General features: G+C 40.1%; 1 protein-coding gene across 2 annotated transcripts in view; it reads right to left on the bottom strand.

The window, feature by feature from the left end:
• The window catches only part of TENM2 (teneurin transmembrane protein 2), a 2274099-nt gene that overhangs the window by 749164 nt on the left and 1503076 nt on the right, over positions 1-21859 (bottom strand). For both annotated transcript variants that reach the window (XM_050962494.1, XM_050962493.1), the window contains one exon: positions 577-852. In XM_050962494.1, the coding sequence (XP_050818451.1) occupies positions 577-852 (276 nt within the window). The remainder of the gene's footprint in view (positions 1-576; positions 853-21859) is intronic.

The following is a 21859-nucleotide window of genomic DNA, read 5'->3' as shown; positions in this document are numbered from 1 at the left end:
AGAGTCCTATGGACTGTGAGTTAATATGGTTTTAATAATTTGAAAACTTTTAATCTTATTTCACACTGTGGGTAAAATCAAATATATGATTTTTTTTCTGACAAGTTTCATCATACTTGTCATTATTAAATTTCACAATCTGCTCCAAGTTTCCTCTTCAGTAATAGACATGAAGCATTGCTGTCTATAAACTAAAGTATAAAATAAGCTGGTATTCTGAGAACATCTTTAAGAGAAAACCCAGGCTGCCATTAAAAAAGCCCTGCAAATACCTACAAACAAAAAGAATATTTCTACATATAGGTCATGGTTTTTAAGATCACATTCTTTGCTATGCAGTTTATTGGAGAATAAGAGCACCATTCATTAAAGTGTTATTTAAAACATATACTACCGGTACCTTATATAATAATTTCTCTTGTCATTTCTGGTAAATTAATTTTTTTAATTTACTTTTTTTAAGGCAAGTTGACAAGGAAAAGTAAGGAAATTTAAGTGACTCATTTATATGCAAAAAATATCACCAGATGTTCTTATAGATATATATTAAAACATATATTCAAGAAACAGGCCTACCGTTTTCCTCATCTGACTTATTTTCATTGTCAGAGTCAGTCAGTGTAAGCGCAGAGTTTTCACGACTTGACAGACCGGAACTGCGCCTGGATTTTATCCCTCTCCCCCACAGCCTTATAGCATGCTCTGGAGACATTCCTCCCTCTGTGTCTGAGTCAGCATCAGACCCGGTGCTCAAGGAATAGCCTTGATGAAGTATTCCTATGTCTGAGCAGTAGCCACTTCGATGGGGGGAGGGCTCACAGATTCCAAGTTCTGCAAGGGTGAAGTTAGTTCCTAGGAAGATAAGAAACAATAACAATTAGTTAAAATATTTAAAATAAAATTAAAAGACCATCTTATCTTCTCATAGTTATGGTATGTATCATGCCCTCCTAACCAACTGTATATGACGGACAGATTTGAAAGGGCATGGCAAGGCTCAGAAGCAGATGATGTGTAGCAGAGAAAAAGTTGTGAAACATACAAAACAAAAGATAAAACTCCTCAAAATCTGAGCCGTTCCTTCCTCTCCCACATTTTGGCCTCAAATCTGTAAACACTTGGGCAGGTGATTAATATTATGCACATAAGCAGTTCTATTGACTTCACATGCTTAATATTATTTGAGGCCCTTGTTACAAACTATTTCACCAAAACCATTGCTACATAATGTCATTTTTATCACTTGTAAGGTGGACAAAACCAACCGATTTCGGAGCACAAGAGGATCAGAACTTCCAGGAAGAAATGGCTTTAAAATTCAAACTATTTTTCATTGAAAATGTGAAAGATTTAATATAACTTAGTGCAAACAATTTGAGTGAAGAGTCACTCAGAATAGTGGAAAACTGTACATAATATGAAAAATTGTCACAATTTTGCACCGCTTTACTATGTGGGAAGGGTAGATATTTTGAGTTCCCTGTTACGTCTGAAATAGTTGTCACATATTTTCTCCATTCACAGAAGTTTTGCCCCCAACAGAAATTTTATGAGTAATGTTACTTTGTCAAAAAATGACAACAGGAGAATAGCATGATGTCTGAAGGTAAACCTTCTAGAATTCATGTCAAAATATAGTGGCTCATAATGTGACTCAGTAAGTTGGTAGGTGACACATTTACAATGAACTCACATATTCCCAAGGTTACTAAGAACAGACTTGCTGGCTTATCACTAATCATGTTTCTTTTTAGACAATAAGGGACAAGAAACTTAAAATATATCTATAAGGAAATATTCACTGGTCTCTCTGGCTTCGCAGGTTTGGAAAAGCATGGGCAATTTCAGTTCCCCATGCCAGACTAGAAATGAAGAACAAAGACAGATTCAAGTCACTGGAGATACAGCTGTCGACTATTTAATTCATATTGTTCATAGTGCAACTTAGTCTGAGGTCTGTGCTTCCATAATGATGCTTTTATGGCCTATTTAAACAGTCTATCATTTCTCTTTTTCCACACATGTATATCAAATCAAGACACCCAAAGACAGACTATAAACAGGCAACTGTTGTACAAGATATTTTTTATTAATAAATATGCTTCATTAACCAGTTTTTTAAAAAAGTAACAATTCCATTCACACAGAATGATCATATATTTAAAATATCTAGTTAATCGAGCTACATAAATCTTTCCCAAGTCCTACAAGACTATTTAACTCAGTGATCTCAGACCTTAGTGGTTCAGGAACCAAATTAGTGATCAACATTACCCAAAAGACCCACAGTAATGTGAATTCATTGTTTCATTTACTCTAGTACTATTCATATTTAAAAAGTATAATGGGGAAATATTTAGTTTTTGTAATATATTATTCTCACAGTAAGTAAATTAATAACTTAGTGCAAGCTGATAACTTAATTGGTTAACAACATAGTAAAAGTATCCTCACTGGTTAATCATTAAATCACAGTTGTTTAATATTGTGTGCTGCAAAGAGTCGCAAGACACACTTAAAGAGCCACTTGCGGCTTGTGAGCTGCAGTCGGAGTATCACTGATTTAAATGCATAAAGTATTTTGAGATTTGGGTTGAATGAAAAATGCAAAGTAATGTTTCACTTAACCTTTATCCCCAAACCCACCAGTTAAAGGAAGAGCATGTGATTTCTCTTTCAGAAGGATTAAGTTAGGTCAATGTAAGTTGCCTTGTATCAACTTAACTCTGTAAGTGTCCACACTAAAATGCACCTCCCACTGATGTAAATCGGTCACTGCACAGACTGCTGTTTGCTTGAGAGGATGGATGTGGTCCAGAATAGCAACTTTCAGCTCCTGAGACACCCCATTTTAGCCAATATACTAAACACCATTAACAGATTGCATCCTTCCTCTGTTGCAATAAGGTGGCAGTGAGTTAGAGAAATAAAAAGGGAGAACGGACATTTCTAAGGGAACAAATTAGTCAGCTGTGATGTTTAAAAATAAGATAAAAAGAAAAAAAAACATACAAACAAAGAGTCACCTCCTTTCCCTCAAGACTTAATTAAGGGAAATTAACCCAAATGTTTTCAGTTAAGAGTCTATTCTGCTTGAATTTACTGCCTGATAAAATAATTACAGGTGTTGTGGTGTGTGTTGAGAATATGACACGTAAGATGTGCCAACCTTTTGCAACAGAAACCCCATATTATGTGAAACTCCACTATTTTGTTTTCAGCGTGTAAAAAAGAAAATACCCAGATTTTGAGAGAAATATATTTTGATTCATGGCCTTTGTCTCAAAATTCAAAGCAAAGCTTTATGCCATCTGTAGTTTGACAGTGATTCTTTAAGTAATCTTCATTATTCCATTTGAATTTCATAATGAAATTTTGATAACTGTTCATACGGTAGGTCATTTAGGTTGACCACAATCTCATTTTAGTGATCACTTACAAATTGTGCACAGTCCATAGACTTCAATAAAACTTGCCAGATTTTTTTTTTTTTAAGTTTTGCCTTTGCCATTCTGGATTCAAACTGATCTGAAACTTAGAAAGCAACTTAATGGTATAAAACCATCCACACTTAACCAAAGAAGTGCCTCATACACAATGTGAACAGCATCCTGCAATTTTGGCATATTTTGAATGGCACAGTGCAGAATCAAGGACCTACTGAAACTTATGTGAAACATACCCAATGTGAAGTGATGCTAAAATTATTACCATCCCAACTACAACAAAGGTGGAAATATGCTTTTAAAAAAGATTTTGTTTGTGGGTAACATAAATATGTATGAACACAAACCTATTATGAATATATTAGCTTAATTAAGATTTTATATACACAGTTAAGTATTTTAATACTACTCTGTAGATTTTAATAGCCTTTAAATGCCCAGATGTTTACATTCTAATGAACATTCGGTATTGACATAAAAAAACAAACTATAACATCTGACGCACACAGTGAACTTAATATGACTGTTCCTGTTATTTTATCTGAGATAAATGAAAGTGGGTTGATGAGAGGTAATAGAAACAGAATTCGCTTTTTCAGCTATTTTGGCTTCTATTAAATGGGAGTATGGAAAAATATCTGTGGCTTCCAGAGATAACAGTATAACTATACAAACAGACCAAATTAGGAATCAGATGTAGGAATTCGCCCAGAACACTGGTTCTTCCAAGGTCAGGATCCTGTCGCCAATAGAAGTTAGTATGAGATTCTTTTGCAAGAAACCCTGTCATGACAGGGTATAGCTAATAACACCATAGGGGTAGCGTCTTCCTTCTCCAGTTAGTGGCTAGTTTGCATGTTGAAAAAGGTGTGTTTATGCCTTTGTTTTTGTTTTTTTTAATCCCATCTAGTATTATTATGTTCTCATAAGTAGAAATGGATAGCCCTTTTTTAATTTTGCTAAACTCCCTGCCTCTGTGATACCTATGGAAATAAGTTTCACAGTTTAATTATGCATTGTATACAAATATTTCCAATTACCAGTTTTAAATGTTGCCAGTTTCACTGACTGTCCCGTTTTTTGGAATTTAAGAAAAGGTGTGAGTGCTTCTATTTACTCTGTCTTCTGTATAGCATTCTTTAATTTCACATACCAATATCATATCCCTGCTTATTCATCAGCTCTTGAAACTAAAACAAACCGTATCTTCTCTAACATAGTGATAGTGCTCATTAATATATTATTTGTCCAGCTGTAATTGTGCACTAGGGTTCAAGTGGTATTAATAAACCACTTTTATTTCTTCCTGCATGGGATAAAAGTCATTATTATACTCAGATGTATGGATGCAATTTTTAAAATTGCAAATTGAAAGAATCCAGCATTTCTTTAGCAAGTTAATTATGTTCATGTCAGGAATCAACAATGTACCCAAATTCACTTCCTGGGCTCTGACACTCAGCAGACTCCAGCATGTGGGAACCTCATGCCAAATAGTTAGCCAGAAGCAGAGGCAGAGTAGTGCAAAATACCCATAATCTCCACTCTTCAGCAGAGTGGGCCAGCCAGTGTAGGCCACATAAAAGGACAGTGCCTGGGAAGTGACAGAGTCATTTTGGCCAGATGATCCAATTCTGTATCTCTCTCAGGAACAGCCCTCCATGGGGCTCCTTTTGAGCCTGAGATAAAATAAAGCTGCAGCTCAGAGAGCACCCGGGCAAGGGGAGCAGTGGTATCTGTTGCCAACTCTGTGACCTTGTGAGAACAAAGGGAAAAAGAGTTCAATCTACACTGTTCTGCATCCAGAGAGAGGGAGGGAAGCTGGCCCCCCGAGCTGAAATTCACTACAAGTAATTTACTACTTTTAGTAGTAAAGCAGATGGCTGGATTATTTTAGTGCTACTTAGTGTATTCTAATAGTGCTGTACATGGGATCCAAAGAATATCTGCACTAGAGTGAAGCTTTACTTGCAAAGTAGGAGGTTAGTATAAAACACTATGTGAGTTGGAATCCAAAGTACCAAAATGTAATTCAGAATCTATTCTTATTCTGCCTTCAGACCACAGGCAAAGACTTTACGTGCTTTACAGGCATGTATCGCACTGTTGGTGACAAAACAAAACAAACAACACTTCCACCAAATGAGTGGAGTAAAGAGCTTTGGTTCTTTAAAATAACATGTAGAAATGAAAGCAACCCATCAGTAATTAAAAAAAAAATCTCCAGGAATCAAAAGTCTTTGGAATATTATAGGAGCTATTAACCAGCAAGACATCTTCAATTGTGATTATTTTAATTAAACTTTGGCAGTTAATTCCATATGTTTCACTAAGGTACAGATAACCTGCCATGTAAAAGTAGGCTATTGATCTTAACTTCACAATATCAAGAGATAGAAAGGAACTACTGGATCATCAAGTCCAGGATGCAAGTGCATTATGCAGTTTCACCGTAGTACAAAAGCAGTTTTCTAACATAAATTGAAATCAAAATTAAGCTACTGGTAATATACTAATACAGTTTGAAAACTGACTTTTACTACAGTAAACTACTACATCACTTATGTGGCTACATAAATATTCCCAAAGGGTGCGATTAAATGAATGAAGTACAATTCTATTTACTATCTCAACACACAAAGATCGGAAAACAAAGCCTGTGGTATTTTCACCGTATCTTTAGATAGAAGTTTAGATTGGTTAACAGCACATTATAGGAACACAGGAATTGCCATACTGGCAATAACTTCCTGTGGCAATGGGTTCTTCAGTCTAAGTGCTGTGTTGCATGAAAAAGTTTTGAATTTGACAACATTTCATTTAATTGAAAATCTCCCCTTCTTGTGCTATGAGACAGGGAGAACAGACAAGCTTGACAGAGACTACTCTACTCACTTTATACACTTTTATCATACCCGCTTTTATTCATCTTCTAAGGTAACAACAATACTAATCTTTTCAATCTCCTAATATTTTATATATGTCAATGGTATCTTAGGCTTCCTTTTTCAACTCAGTTTACGTTCCATTCCACATCCCAACATATTAGATATTGGCTCAAATTGTATATTATTGTGCTTTTTAGATTCAGACTCCAAAACTGAAGATATTTGCTCAGAGGAGTCTGAAGATCCAAGCCTCTGATTATTGCTCTCCTGCATTTGTGACTTTCATATTGTTTTACCCAAATTAAGAGTCTCAGAAAAATTCCTTTAATATGAGCACTTGCTTATATATCCTTTGCACTTATACATCACCTTGCATTTCAATTGTTTTAATGTGAACAAGAAAAAGGGACATTTTTTGTGTTATGCGCAGGGAATTAACCACGACTCTGAGATTAATGGGGTTTGCATGATTAAATTAAAATGCATATGCCTGGAAAATTCTCTTATTTAACACTGTTGATGTCACAGTGGGTAGAAACCTCTCATTCAGAAAAAGACCCCACATCCATTCAAAGGATAGCATCATTAAATTACTGAGCTTGAGGCAAGAATTAGTGTGTGAAATCAATGGTCTGTGTTACACTGAGTTCAGAGTTAGCCATTTCTTCTACGCAATCATCTATTTTAAAAAACTCAAATCCCCACATATTCCTTTGCTGCCAAAACAAGAACAAGTAAAAGATGTAGTGTACTTATACCTGAAAGTGGCCAAATTCCTTAAAACACCAGGGAACTGGTCTACTTGAAGAGCAGACCCTCGCAGTGGAAAAGATATACAGCTGATTCTAATTCCAACAGGTTTTGAAAGAGATAGCATACAGAAACGTAGCAGGGATGAATAGGTGGACCTTTACGATGCAGCTTTGTGCAATGGTTAACCACAGAGCAAAAAGGTCAACAGACTACTTATTTTCTGTACTTCAAGTGTTATTAGGTTCTAGCTACTGCTTGCCCACAAAGCCAAACATTTCATAATTAAACCAATGTATAACTTTAACTGCTTAACATTAATGATCTTACATTTATAAAGCACCTTTCATCCAAATAGATAATAAAGTGGTTTACAGACTTTACTAGCTGAGCATATCAGCTGTATGGGAACACAGCAGGAATCACATCTATCAATAAAGTGCAGTCACCTCAACAGTGCACGCAGAAGTGGCACAATAATGAATAGTGTTTGTATACGATAAACACTCACATTGGAATTTTGTGAGGGTTCAGAACATGTTGTGTTTTAGGTAATAAACGTTTAAATACACACATTAAAGCTTCTTAGCAATCAAAAGATCATCTGTTAATCCAGGGGTTCTCAAACTGGGGGTCAGGACCCCTCAGGGGGTCCCAAGGTTATTATATGGGGAGTTGCGAGCTGTCAGCCTCCACCCCAAACCCCACTTTGCCTCCAACATTTATAATTGTATTAAATATACAAGTAGTTTTTTTAAATTTATGATGGGGGTCACACTCAGAGGATTGCTATGTGAAGGGAGTCACCAGTACAAAAGTTTGAGAACCACTGTGTTAATCTAAGAAAGTTTACTGAGTGAAACTGGACTGAACCAGCCAAAGAGAACTTTGTTTTCTAGTATCTTATTAGTCACAACAAAATCCTTTTGATTTTCTTCATAATCCCGCTGTTCCTCCTTGCTAGCTCAGAGACCACAAAGTCTAATATTACAGATTGGATGAGGGTTTTTTTTTCTTTTGTTGTGGGTTTTTTTTTGGGGGGTGGGGAGAGGGAGGTTGTTGACAACCAGTTTGTTGATATTAGTTGTATATTACGTTAAAAATATTTTAATAGATCATTAAGGTTGCAAAGCCATGAACCAACATTTCAAAAATGCCAAACGTAAGATTGATCATGCAACCTTGATTCAGCCCTGTTGTGAATATCCATTTATGACTTTAATTACATGATCTTATATTATTTTTTTCCGCAAGACACTTGCCTCATTCAGTGAATAGGTAGTTAATCAGTATTTTCTTTATCCACATTCCATGTGTGGTTAGGCTAGTCTTATTTACAACACACCATCAAATCATGCACTGAATTAAATTACAAATTTCTTCATGGGACTCATTGGTATATCTGACATCAGAGGGGTAGCGTGTTAGTCTGGATCTGTAAAAGCAGCAAAGAATCCTGTGGCACCTTATAGACTAACGGACGTTTTGGAGCATGAGCTTTCGTGGGTGAATACCCACTTCTTCAGATGCATGTGGTGGAAATTTCCAGGGGCAGTATATATATGCTAGCCCACTTCTTCAGATGCATGTGGTGGAAATTTCCAGGGGCAGTATATATATGCTAGCAAGCAAGCTAGCATATATATACTGCCCCTGGAAATTTCCACCACATGCATCTGAAGAAGTGGGTATTCACCCACGAAAGCTCATGCTCCAAAACGTCCGTTAGTCTATAAGGTGCCACAGGATTCTTTGCTGCTTTTGGTATATCTGAGTGATTCAAAATTTCAATCAATCTTCTCCACACCCCTGTGAGGAGAGCGGTTATCACCCTTTTACATTTGGAAAACAAACTTTATGTCAGAAAGGACCATTATGATTATCTAGTCTGACCTTCTGCACATTACAGGCCACAGAACCTCATCTACCCATTCCCATAATAGACCCATAAACTCTGGCTGAGTTACTGAAGTCCTCAAATCAGGATTTAAAGACTTCAATTTACAGAGAGACTAGTTTAAATCTGCAAGTGTCCCATGCTTTGTGATGCAGAGGAAGGCAAAAAACACCAAGGTCTCTGCCATGCTGATTTGTGGGGAAATCTCCTTCCCAACCCTGTAGGATGAACAATTAGACCCTGAGCTTTTGAGCAAGATCTAACAGACACACACCTGGGAAAGAATTCTCTGAAATTACTCAGAACCCTCCCCACCTAGTGTCCTATCACCAGCTGTTGGAGAGATTTGCTGCTAGCAGATGCAGATCAGCTACATGCCATTGTAGGAGTCTCACCATAACATCCCCTCCATGAATTATCAAGTTCTGTCTTGAAGCCAGTTATGTCTTTTGCCTCCCATTGCTCCCCGTGCAAGGCTGTTCCAGAACTTCACTCCTCTGTTGATTAGAAACCTTCATCTAATTTCAAGCCTAAACTTGTTGACAACTAGTTTATATCCACTTGTTCTTTTGTCCACATTGGCACTTAAATAACTCCTCTTTCTCCACAGTATTTTCCCCTCAGATGTATTTACAGAGAGCAATCATATCTCCCCTCAGCTTTTGGTTTGGTTAAGCTAAACAAGTCAAGCTCTTTGAGTCTCCTCTCATAAGGTAGGTTTTCCATTCCTCAGATCAGCCTAGCAGTCCTTCTCCGCATTTGTTCCAGTTTGAATTCATCTCTCAAACGTGGGAGACCAGAATTGCACAGTATTCCAGATGAGGTCTCACCAGTGCCTTGTATAATGATACTAACACTTCCCTGTCTACTGCAAATACCTCACCAAATATATCCCAGGACCTCATTAACCTATTTCACCTCCACATCACATTAATGGCTTATAATCATCCTGTGATCAACCAATACACCTAGGTCTTTTACCTCACTTCCAACTGATATGTCCTCAGCTTACAGCAAAAATTCTTGTTAGTCCTTTGCAATATTAAATGTTATCCCATTTCTTTTACTCCAATTTTCAAGATCTTCAGTCCTCTTCCAGATTGGCAATACCGCCCAACTTTGTGTCTGTAGTGGGGTGGTTACTGCTGGGGACAGGACCCTGACAAAGAGGGGCACCAGGGTCCGTGAGGGACATGGAGGCCAGCGGCAGGCCGGACACCAGCCTGCAGAGGGCGCTCTGGGCTGGGAAGAGCTAATTCCCCAGACAACCAACAGGAAGTGCCACCAGGTGAGTCGATGCCCCGCTACATGGCAAATTTTATAAGCGCACTCCCACTTTTTGTGCAAAGGTCACTAATGAAAACGTTAAATAAGGTTGGTCCCAAGACCAATCCCTGAGGAACTCCATTAGTAATCCCCCCTTGCACTTTTATATGTTCATGACACAGCTCCAGTCAACTTCAGTTGCAGTCATGAGTGCTTAGCAATTCTGGAAATTTGGCAAAGTTTTCACAGGTTCAGAACCTACAAGAAGAGGAACCCAATTAGTGACTTAAGAAGAACATTTTGGTTTATGTGTCTTGCCCAGCACAGCACAGAATGCTGTGGCAAAATCCAATTTTCCAGGGTGGCATTTAATTCCTTAAACATCCTTTCTCCTCCTGTAATCCTCCGCCTCACCAATTACCCAAATTCAAACTTTTGCAACCAGCGAGATATAAGGTCCCACACACAACAGCCTCCTTCACTACACAGCCCTGTATCTGTCCTGTCCTGTGCACTGGTAGAAGTGGTGGGGGGGGCGGGGGGGGGAAAAAGTATGATTAACTCCCGTCTGCTTTTTCAGTGCTGCTAGTTCTTGCGATTTCTTCACAAGTATGGCTGGGCTGCATCCAGTCTCATGGTGATGCAAGAAGCTCCAGCCCACTCAAGAATTTCAGCCCTAGCCCCCACCTGGGGGAAACCCCTACAGTTGGCTACCTCCCCCGCCCCTGGGAAACAGTAGTCAACCAGCGTAGCTTCAGGAATCAGGTGGTGTTCTTCCCCCATCCTCAGTAGTTGACACCATTCTCGCAGAAGGGGAGACGAGAATAGGAAGAGCCCAAAAGCTGATGGCAGCTCCACTCCCTCCTGCTTCTCCCCATCACGCTGCCTTTCTGCAATATAAGGCCTAGGAATGGGCAGAGGGAGGTGAAGTGCCCCCCGAGGAGCAAAATGAGGCTGAGGGGGTAAGAACTGATGGGGCAGAATAATTCCTGGGCAGGGGATGGGCAGATGTAGGGGTAAAAGCTCCTGCATCAGCATCCAAACTCCCCTTAATAAATGTGGGAGCATCGCCCCCATTTCCCCCCCCACACACAATTTTTGGTAATGTGATTTTTTTTTTAATCCTTTGGGATTGGCAATACTGCCTCTTACTCTCCTGCATTCTAGTCAGGTGATTTCTTCTTTTTCCTTGCTGCCTGGGTGCCAGTAGAGCACAGGAGAGCCAATTCTCATGCTCTGAGTTCCAGTGCCTCGCATCACAGACACCCAGGAACAGTAACTGCAGGGAAAGGTCTGCTCAGCCCTGGCCTGCCACATACTCAAAGTGGACTGAATCTTCTGATAGTTTAGATGCCAAACATAACAAGTCTTACTGAGCAGGGGCTGAGATTTGTAGGAAGATTATAATTTCTCCAAATTTTCACTAAAAATGGGAAAAGCCATATTCCTGACACCTGGACATTCCCCCTGGCAAACTTCAAGTCTACGTCCCAGTGAATGAGGTTCCAGAGTTTCCCAACAAAATGGCTGTAAGACATTTTTAACATGAGCCAACACATTTTTTCCCTAATCTCATCCTCAGAATATGATCAACATGGTAGGTGAAACTTTAAAAAAGAAAATCAGTCTGAGGCAGACACCTGGCATAGTTAACTTCAGCCCTTCTGCACGTACAAGGCCAGAGCATGGCAGATATCGAGGGAAGGGAGTCCACATTCTTCTGCAGAGGTATGTGGTTTTGGGAAGTAACCAGACAAGTGAATGGACTGGTTAATGTGAAAGCGAGATACCACCTTCGGTAGAAATTTAGGGTGCAGATGTAAGGAGACCTTATCCCTGTGGAACACTGTGAACAGCGGGTCTGCCAACATAGCTCCAAGTTCACAGACTTCTCTCACCAAAGTGATAGCAACCAGGAAGGCAAATTTCCTGGATAGGAGGAACATGGAGGAAGATGCCAGTGGCTCAAAGTGGGGTTTCATTAAAGCTGAGTGTACCAAATTCAAGTCCCATTGATGTGCAACTGTTTGGCGGGGATGGGAGTAAAGTTCTGAGGAGGTCTTTCTGAAATCTAGCAGTTAGTGGGTTCATAAAAACAGAGTAACCCTCCACAGGAGACTGGAATGCACTGATCGCTGCCAGATGGACTGTTAAAGTGTTGAGGGCAAGACCCAACGACTTTAAGGACAGAACATACTCCAGGATCAGGGAGATATCCACCTCTTCTGGTAGAACCCCTTTATGTTGCACCCAAGATGAAATGTCTCCATTTGGCCCTGTAACATTGTCTAATGGAGTCCTTCTGGCTGTTAGAAAGAATGTCTTGTACCATTGAGGAGCATGCTTGTTCTAATGTAGAAGCCCATCCAAACACCATGCCCTGAGGTGGATCAGATGTGCTTAAACTTGTCCTCATATTGGTTCAGGAGATCAGGGATGTTTGGGATGGGAATCAGTGGACAGGATGACATATGCAAGAAATTGATGAGGATGACAATCACCCTGTCTTGTCATATTTTGTGGAGCAGTCAAGGCAGGAGTGGCAGTGGCACGAAGGCACAGTTGAGCTGGTCTGACCTTAGGTGAAGAATTGCCCTAGGAGCGATGACCAAGGGCTCCCTGGAGCAGTACATGGCGCACTTGATGTTAGTGTTAGAAGAGACTAGATCTCTGTTTGGGGATCCCCATTGTTCAAAGATGTTGTGAAGCACTGTATTGTGAAGTCCCCACTTGTGGTCAATATGAAAGTGTCTGCTGAGTAAGTCTACGAGTACATTCTGCATCCCAGGAAGATATGATGATTTGACATTGATATGATGATATGATGATTTTCCGCTTTACTCTGCGCTGGTTAGGCCTCAACTGGAGTATTGTGTCCAGTTCTGGGCACCACATTTCAAGAAAGATGTGGAGAAATTGGAGAGGGTCCAGAGAAGAGCAACAAGAATGATTAAAGGTCTTGAGAACATGATCTATGAAGGAAGGCTGAAGGAATTGGGTTTGTTTAGTTTGGAAAAGAGAAGACTGAGAGGGGACATGATAGCAGTTTTCAGGTATCTAAAAGGGTGTCATTAGGAGGAGGGAGAAAACTTGTTCACCTTAGCCTCCAATGATAGAACAAGAAGCAATGGGCTTAAACTGCAGCAAGGGAGATTTAGGTTGGACATTAGGAAAAAGTTCCTAACTGTCAGGGTAGTTAAACACTGGAATAGATTGCCTAGGGAAGTTGTGGAATCTCCATCTCTGAAGATATTTAAGAGTAGGTTAGATAAATGTCTATTAAGGATGGTCTAGACAGTATTTGGTCCTGCCATGAGGGCAGGGGACTGGACTCGATGACCTCTCGAGGTCCCTTCCAGTCCTAGAGTCTATGAGTCTATGAGACATTTGATGCACCAGTTCCAGAGGCTGACTGCTTCTGGGCATAGAACAGAGGATCTCACTCCCCCATTTGTTGATATAGAAAACAGTGGTGGTATTACCTGACATGATCAATACATGATGAGAGCAAATGATTTACAAATCTTTTGTACTGCTCAAAGTTGAGAATATTTATGTGCATCCTTGATTCTTTATGTGTTTGTGTGCCTTGAGTAATACAGTCGTCCATATGGGCTCCCCAGCCTACCAGGAACATGTCTGTGATGATACTTTTGTTTGGGGGAGGAGTGATGAAAGTGAACTCCCAAGCATATCTGATGTGGCTCTGTCCACCATAGGAAGGATGACAATACCCTGGCTGGGACTGTCTGCTTGAGGTCCATAAGAGCAATGGCTTGGTGAGCACATAGACTAGAGCCATGTCTGAAGGCAGTGAAGGTGAAGTCTTCAGAAAGAGGTCACGAAGGTGCACAAAGCCATCTGGCCAAGAAGAGACAGGCAAGTTCTGGTGGTACATGAGGGTTATTCAAGATGCAAGATATAATGGCATTCACCACCTGAAATCTATCAGCGGGCATACTTTGCTCACCCTTGTCTGGTGAGTAGAATAGGAACATAGCCAGGTATAGAAGAACCATCAGGACCAGGGTATAAGAGTCTTCCTTCGCTGTTGAATCTGCAAATCTGCTCAATGGATCCCTTTGGGGGGACAGGAGGGGACAGCGATTCTCTCATGGATCAGGCAGATTCTGAAGAGGGACACTGTGCCCAGGGCCACATAAGCCAGATCCACAAGAGGTTATGGGAGTACCCAAGGCATGGGGTATCAGTAGTTCCAATAGGATGAGAGGTAACTGTTTCCAAGGATGTGCAGGTCTACATGATGGTGCACAGGAGCAGTACGGTATATGTGGTTCTTCTCCCAGTTCTGATTCATCAAAAGAGGAAAATGCAGACTCTGGTTCTAACAATGGTACCTCTTGAGCCAATGGAACAGAGTACCGGACTTGTGAGGAGAGTGAGAGACTCCATATCCTGGGCACATCCCATGGAGGGAAGTGGAGGGTCCCAGCAGAGGAGTAAACTCTGTCAAGCAAAGACCGCTTTAGGTTCAGATACAAGTCTGGATCTTCCTGGTGTGAGGGTCACTTTTTCCTTCCCTGTCATTGGTATTGGCACTGAAGATTTCCCCTGTATGGGTGAGTCCCATGCCTTGTGCAGTGCCAGTGGTTCATCAACCAAACTGTTGGATCCCATAGTTTCTGGGGCTTTTTCTTCTGTCTTTGGGACTTGGAATGTGCTGTGTCCTCTTGGGCCGAGCTAGTGGAGGAAGCATCCACTCTCTTGGAGTTAGAGGAAGACTTAGCCGCTTGCTTATGGGAGTGCTTCCTAACCTCTCAATTAAGATAACCTTGAGATCAGCAGGGATGGTCTGGCTGGCACTGGAGTCGGACGTAGTAGCAGGAGGTGCACTCCTCACTGAATCAGACTGATGTACAGGGGGGTTCCCCAGCCTGGTCTGAGTGTGGTCTCATAGCCATCTCCATGAGATATTTTCAGAGACAAAGTGTTCAGCCTTCTAAACTCTGGCTGGGGAAGGATTGGCACCTAACCGTAATATGAGCTTTTCCTGGGCAGAAGGGGCAGCACTGATGGTCATTGCTGACTAAGAAGCATCACAGGCAGAAGGTGCAGTGTTTGAAGCCCAGAGTCCAAGGCATAGTCTGGTACTCGCCCTGGGGTCAGGGTAGAGGGTTGGGGGAAAAAAACCTCAAGTCACTGTAAATCTATTAAGTACTAAACTAGAAAATAAATAAACCAATAAAACTACAGAGAAAACATAAAACTATGTAAAATTACGATATTTTTAGAAGCATGACAGATGTGGACACTGAAAGTTCCAACCTGGATCGTGCAGCAATGAGAGGGAACTGGGGACAGTCGGTCTACCCCGCCCTTTATCACCTCAGACGGGGGCACAAGGTAAGTCACTGTACATGTGCGGACCAATGGGCATGACTTACAGAGTTCTCCAACTCCAGGCACATAGTGAATATGCTTATCCCTCAGGGGAATACAACAGAGACAATCACTCGAAGAAGAAGGTGGTCTTAAAATGTGAAGAGTCAGGCAACCTAAACTACAAGGGCACCAGTAGCATACCAACTACAAAAAAGGCTTCCTTCTACCTGCAAGTAACTCTGTTCCAAAGGTTGATATCTGTCTGCCTGCCTTTAATGAAACAAATCACTGATTATCTACCATTTAGCATATCGGGATATTCTTTTGATATCAAATTAAAATCCAGGCCATATTTCCCTCATTTTGTGTACTGACTGTGCACAATACATACAGTACACGCATTCAACTCAGAATTCTGAATTACAATGTTGGCTTCCTGGCATAAGGGGTGAAAAAAAGCCTGCTCTTTAGTATGACTGCTGAATGCCTGGAGAGATGTTGGACATGACCAGTAACCTGACACAATTCTAATCCTATTTTCTGCACTAGTTGGGAAAGTGGCAACAAGACGTGAGAAGTGTTTTCAGATGAAAAACTACAACAATCAGTTTTTCTGTACAAGCAGGATTTAGGAGCAGCTACCATAGTATATGTGGTTCTGCCACTCTGGAATTAGTTGCACCACATCACTCATGACAAGATGTATTCACTTAATAACGAAGATAAACAAGGGGGTTACTGTATGACATTGATAATTAGCAGCATAACTATCTGGTTTAACATTCTCACAACAAAGGCTGAAAGCAGCCTAAACTTTACTCCTTGGGAGAAAAAATACTGGCCCAAATTCTATCCTCAGTTACACATGTAGCAACTCAACTAAAATTAAGTCAAAGAGGTTACATGAGTTTAGCTGGAGGAAGGAATTAACTGTCTCTGCAATGACAGTCAGTTGGGGCTAGAATCTGCAATAGTTTATAGTCTGTCACCACACACTTCAACAAGAATATATGGGGTGAAAGGCAAGACAAAACTCGAACCCTAAATTTTGCTAGCATAAGGTGAGAAATATCCATGCATGAAAATACATAACAAGTGATATAACAAGATACTAATTTCTAGTAATACTCCAGTGCATTTCCCAATCATAATCCAGGCACACCATCCAAACTGTAGCCAACCAGAGCGCTAAAATTCAATCTGAACCTCAAAAAGAGCATATAAAGGAGGCAAAATGTTGGCCTAGTGGTTAAAGCATAGGACTGGAGAGGCAGAAAGGATGGTTTCTATTCCCAGCTCGGCAAATCACTCAATTTACATCTCCATTTAAGTAACTGAAAATCTACAATGCTTCTAATCATACCTCAGTTTCCTTGAGATATTTACCTACCTACAGAGTGTTGGAAAGTATAATTATAAAATGGTTTAAGTCATTGACTAGAAAACTTTATAAAAGCACAAAGTAAACTTAGACCATTGTATCTTTATGTGCACACTTTAGAATCTTGGGTGGTGTTCAGATACAACTGGTACAAACCATAAAAGAAACTAGACAGCATTATTATTTTAAAGTGGACCTTTAATTCACAAACAACTGGCTCATCAGTATCCATTAGTCACTCCTGTCTCTGCACCATTAGTTCTTTCCATGATGGACACTGATTTTTCAAAATGTACTCCACTTTCAAGCAAATTGCAGGATAGGAACGAAGTGTTATCACAATTGAAACCAGCTGCAGTAGATGGTTATATACATCTACTCATATTCACACTGTATAATCCAGCCTCTTCAACAATAGGCAGCAGTTTTGTTAGACTATGATACCAGCAGGATCTATCAGCTCATTTGACACCTTGTAGAAATGGTATGTTTCAGTGGCATTCTAGATGGGCACTTCCATGAACTTATCTATGTTACACAGACACTGTTGTAAAAGCACCTTAGTATTTGTCATAAAAGGATTTGAGGCCTTTTAAGCTCAATTGCCTTTTGATGTCCATATATATGTGCATGCCCGTGGATATAGTCTCTTTACAGTAAAACTATGTACATCAGTGGGCAAGTCTGTGCTCAATTATTTTACTCAAAAAACTTGCCTTTCTGTATGGAAAAGTCTCTAGAAAATGTTTTATCAGAAGTACACGTTCCTGAGGATACTTTGATGAATTAGATAAACATTCTTTTTCTGGCTGTTCTGTTATTAAAATAAAGCTTTATTATCCTATGAAAACAATTAAACAATCACTGTTCATATCTAAGCATATGCCCAATAAATTTTGCTTTTAAGAAACAGAAAAGTCACAGCTTTCATACCTTTATAACTGGCTAATTGGGTGTCATGGAAGTATCTGCAAATGCTGCCATCAGAGGATTCCTTATGTGTTTCCTTTTGTACTTCACTTCACATGTTCAGAACATTGGTAATACTTTATGAAGGTCCCCAGGCACATGTAAGAGTTTATTGGCTTTAGCAGCTGTCAGCTATTTAGTCATAAGGAACTTCTCTACTGTAAACATGTCAATTAGAAAAAGTGGCACCATAAAATGTATCCTATACAATAGAATAAAAGAGCCCTGTGTCACTACTGAACCCGGTACTGTGCCGTAATGTTCTGATGTGATGTTATTCATAACAAGCTTCAGCAATGCCAGAAGTGCCAGTCTCCAACTCAAAATTTCGAACACTGCTAAAAGTATCTACCAAAAGACTAACTCAAATCACTTTTAGTAGTGACAGATGCGTCCACCTGGACTGGAAACAAGTTTCCCAAAGTTTTAGCTCTCCTAGAAGCAGTTACAGATGAAAGGGAAAAAGGTGTTCCCATAGCTCCTGAAACTTCCCAGCAAAGTGTGATAAAAAGGTAATTTAGTTAAAAAAATGTATTTGATCACTAGCACCCTGAAGAAGAAAAAAAATCCAAATTAAACATCAAGGGAGACTGATTCACTGCTATTAGATAATGTACTTATTGCAAAATAGATAACAGCACTTTTATATTGTTTTCATTCATAATGAAGAACTCAGGAAATGTCTTTATTTACTTGATATTATAAGCTGCTTTCATCTTTTCATTTTCAAACCTAGTAAGATAATTAGTTACTTTCATGGCCATTGTCTATTGTGCTGCTGTAAATGGAGTAGCTGGCACCAACTCAGCCAATTATTTTTGGTCCTGAATTTTCCTGCAGATGGAATATACACTCTTACTATAGGGATTTCCTTTATGTGCCAATTACTATCATCTGTAGAATGAATATGCAACCATGAACACAGGCCTTTTTTTAAAATGTACACAGTAGTAGCTATTTGACAGGAAAACACACTATGGATATGCCTGTGGAGTTGGCCTTGTTAGGAATACATCATTGTTATCAGTTTTCTGTAGAAGTTGGGAAGGAAGAAATGCAACCCCCTTTCCTAGCCCCTCTTTCTGCTTCCCTCCAGTGACATTTTCCATACACAAAGAGAGATGTCACTGCTGCTCTCACTTTCCTTTTGTTCCATAGAAAATCCACTGTATAAGAAAGTGCTGGATTTTTCACTTTAGCTTTTTATAATTTGGCTATGATGCTCACAGGCACATACTATTGTCATCCTTTTGTCCCACCCCTTAAAAGGTGCACTACTGTGTTATTATGATCAGTTCTCTGGGCATTTAGCCTAAATTTCTGTTTGCTCCCCAATCTCATACTGCTAACTTTGCTTTCCTTGAAGTTTTGGTGTCACTTGTCCCCTCAGCTCTCCAGCAAACATAACTTCTTTCTTTCACTCTTGGACTGGATCATGCCAAGTCAGTGGTCTGCAACTCTCTTTTTGATTTGACCACCTTGTTCACCAGAATCTATCTGAAATGAAAACTAAATTTCCATCACAGCTAATTGAAATTTTAGATGTGGTAATATTTCCCTTTAAAAAAATATGGGTGTCACAAGTTGCAGTTTTGCGTATGTAAAAGTGACTATTCTGATTCTTCCCCCCATAGGAAATGCCACAATGAAATTTGTTTAGACTTAAAATGTATTTTTTTTAAAACCGCCAAGCAACTCCCCCCACAACAAACATTTTAAGTCAAAATGAAAAACAAAATGCTTATTTCAAAATGTCCATTTAATTGAAAATTTTTAATTCAAATTAATCAGAAATTTCTTATGGGAAAACAGTTTTCCTTTAACTGAAACTATTTCAGATGAAGGTTTTTTGTTTGAAATTTCTGACTTTACTAATTTCAATTTTCTGAGCAGCCACTGTTTCCAGCACTATGGATGCAGAATAAAAGAGCATGAAAAAATTAGAAATGAATTTAAATTGTTTCAGTGAGGCCTGCTTACTTCTGCCCAGAACCTCAAACAGTAGCTCGGAGAGGAGAACCACACTATTTATCTCACTGGGGTCCTAGCTTCAATACCCAATGATGATAGTTTAAATATCAGAACTGTTAACTGAGGCTACGTCTTCACTACCCGCCGTATCGGCGGGTAGCACTCGATTGCTCGGGGATCGCTATATCGTGTCTCATCTAGACACGATATATCGATCCCTGAACGCGCTTATATCGATTCCGGAACTCCACCAACCCGAATGGAGTTGCGGAGTCGACATGGGGAGCTACGGACATCAAGCCCGCACCGTGAGGACGGTGAGTAATTCGATCTTAGATATTTCGACTTCAGCTACGTTATTCACGTAGCTGAAGTTGCGTATCTGAGATCGATTTTCCCCCATAGTGTAGACCAGCCCTGATTCACTGCTGATCAAGGCATAGCAGAAAGGGAGATGGGGGAAATCACCAATCTACAGAGTCCACTGAGAGTGGTGTCATGAGGGGTGGTGCTTAGGAGATACCACTATTTTTATTTCCAGTCTGCACTGTGCAGCCAAAACGTCAGAATGAGGAGCAGAGCCTTGGGTGTATCCAGGAGCACAGGCCAGCTATATTTGGGTCACATTTTCTAACTTCTCTTCACAAGCATGAGAGCTAGAAACAATTGTATTTCTATTGGAAAGCTTATGTTCAGACATCACATGACCATGTGAGTCAGGGCCCTGTGCCCCCAGTGTCTATGCCTTTTGAACCAGCCTTTAACCACCAGGATAGGGTGACCAGATGTCCCTATTTTTTGGGCCTTTTTCTTATATAGGATCCTATTGCCCCTCACCCTCGTCCCAATTTTTCACACTTGCTGTCTGGTCACCCTAATATCGCTGAGGAGGAAGCCAAGCCTGAGAAGCCCAGCAAAGCCTGCATGACCAGATTTTGATCATCTGATCAATCTGCTATGAGAGGTGTCACATTTTGGCATCTCAGGTGGACAGAGTTTAGGAGAGTATCACCATTTCCTCCACCTCTACAAAATTAGCCCTCTCTGTGTAATCAGCATCGCAGAAAGGAGGTTGTACACACTTCACATAATTAAATTAGTGAGTATCCACCTTCTCTTTACCTCAGAGAAATTATCTGATGACCTGCTTTAACAGTTTACTTGTAACAGTCTTCTAAATCCCCATCCCCTTTTCCCACCAATTAGGGGCAGGTCATTGTGCAAGCATCCACCCCCTTGGTCTGAGGCAGCAGTAAGGTCCACCTGCTCACCCTCTTCTTTGATGCAATCATCCATTGCTTCCTCAGCTTTTCTTGGGGTCTCCTTCCTACCATCTCCTGCCATGCTATTTTCCCTTCAGTCCCCTTCATTCATCCTCTCTATGCATCTGAACCAGCAAAGTCATGTTTCCTGGACTTTTTCAGTCTCATCACAAACTTTGGACTTTCATCTTCATAATTTTATTATTAGCAACGGGTTTCATCCTGTGCCTGGAGTGACATACTCATGGCTACGGTTCTACTGAACCTTCTCCTTTAGCTCACCTGGTAGAGCTTCTGTACTAGGATCCAAGGGTCCTAGGAGAAAGACATTGCTTTGAGATGACATCTCATTAGTACAAAACACCTTCTGTTTGATTTAGCATTGTTGCTAGATCAGAAAGGTAACTATGTCAAGCCTGGGCAGCATAAACCCAGCATTTGTGCACCTTTTTGTTGTTCTTTCCATCCAAAAGTTCTGGTTTCCATGTCCAGAGTACTAAACACTTGATAAATACGGGGCCACTAAATTTACCTCCTTGAGCATTACACACATATAAGACATTGCTATTTTTCTGCTTGTGACTTCCACTACACCCTTCCTCCTATTTTTGCAATACTAACAGTACTAATCATTCCAAGATAAAACACTTCTGCCCTACAACTAGCTACTATAAAAGCCAATTTGT

This window comes from Gopherus flavomarginatus, chromosome 7 (genome assembly GCF_025201925.1).
Source record: "Gopherus flavomarginatus isolate rGopFla2 chromosome 7, rGopFla2.mat.asm, whole genome shotgun sequence".
Taxonomy (NCBI): domain Eukaryota; kingdom Metazoa; phylum Chordata; order Testudines; family Testudinidae; genus Gopherus; species Gopherus flavomarginatus.
The sequence above is the reverse complement of the archived record's forward strand: the minus strand, read 5'-3'. Positions and strand labels throughout refer to the sequence as shown.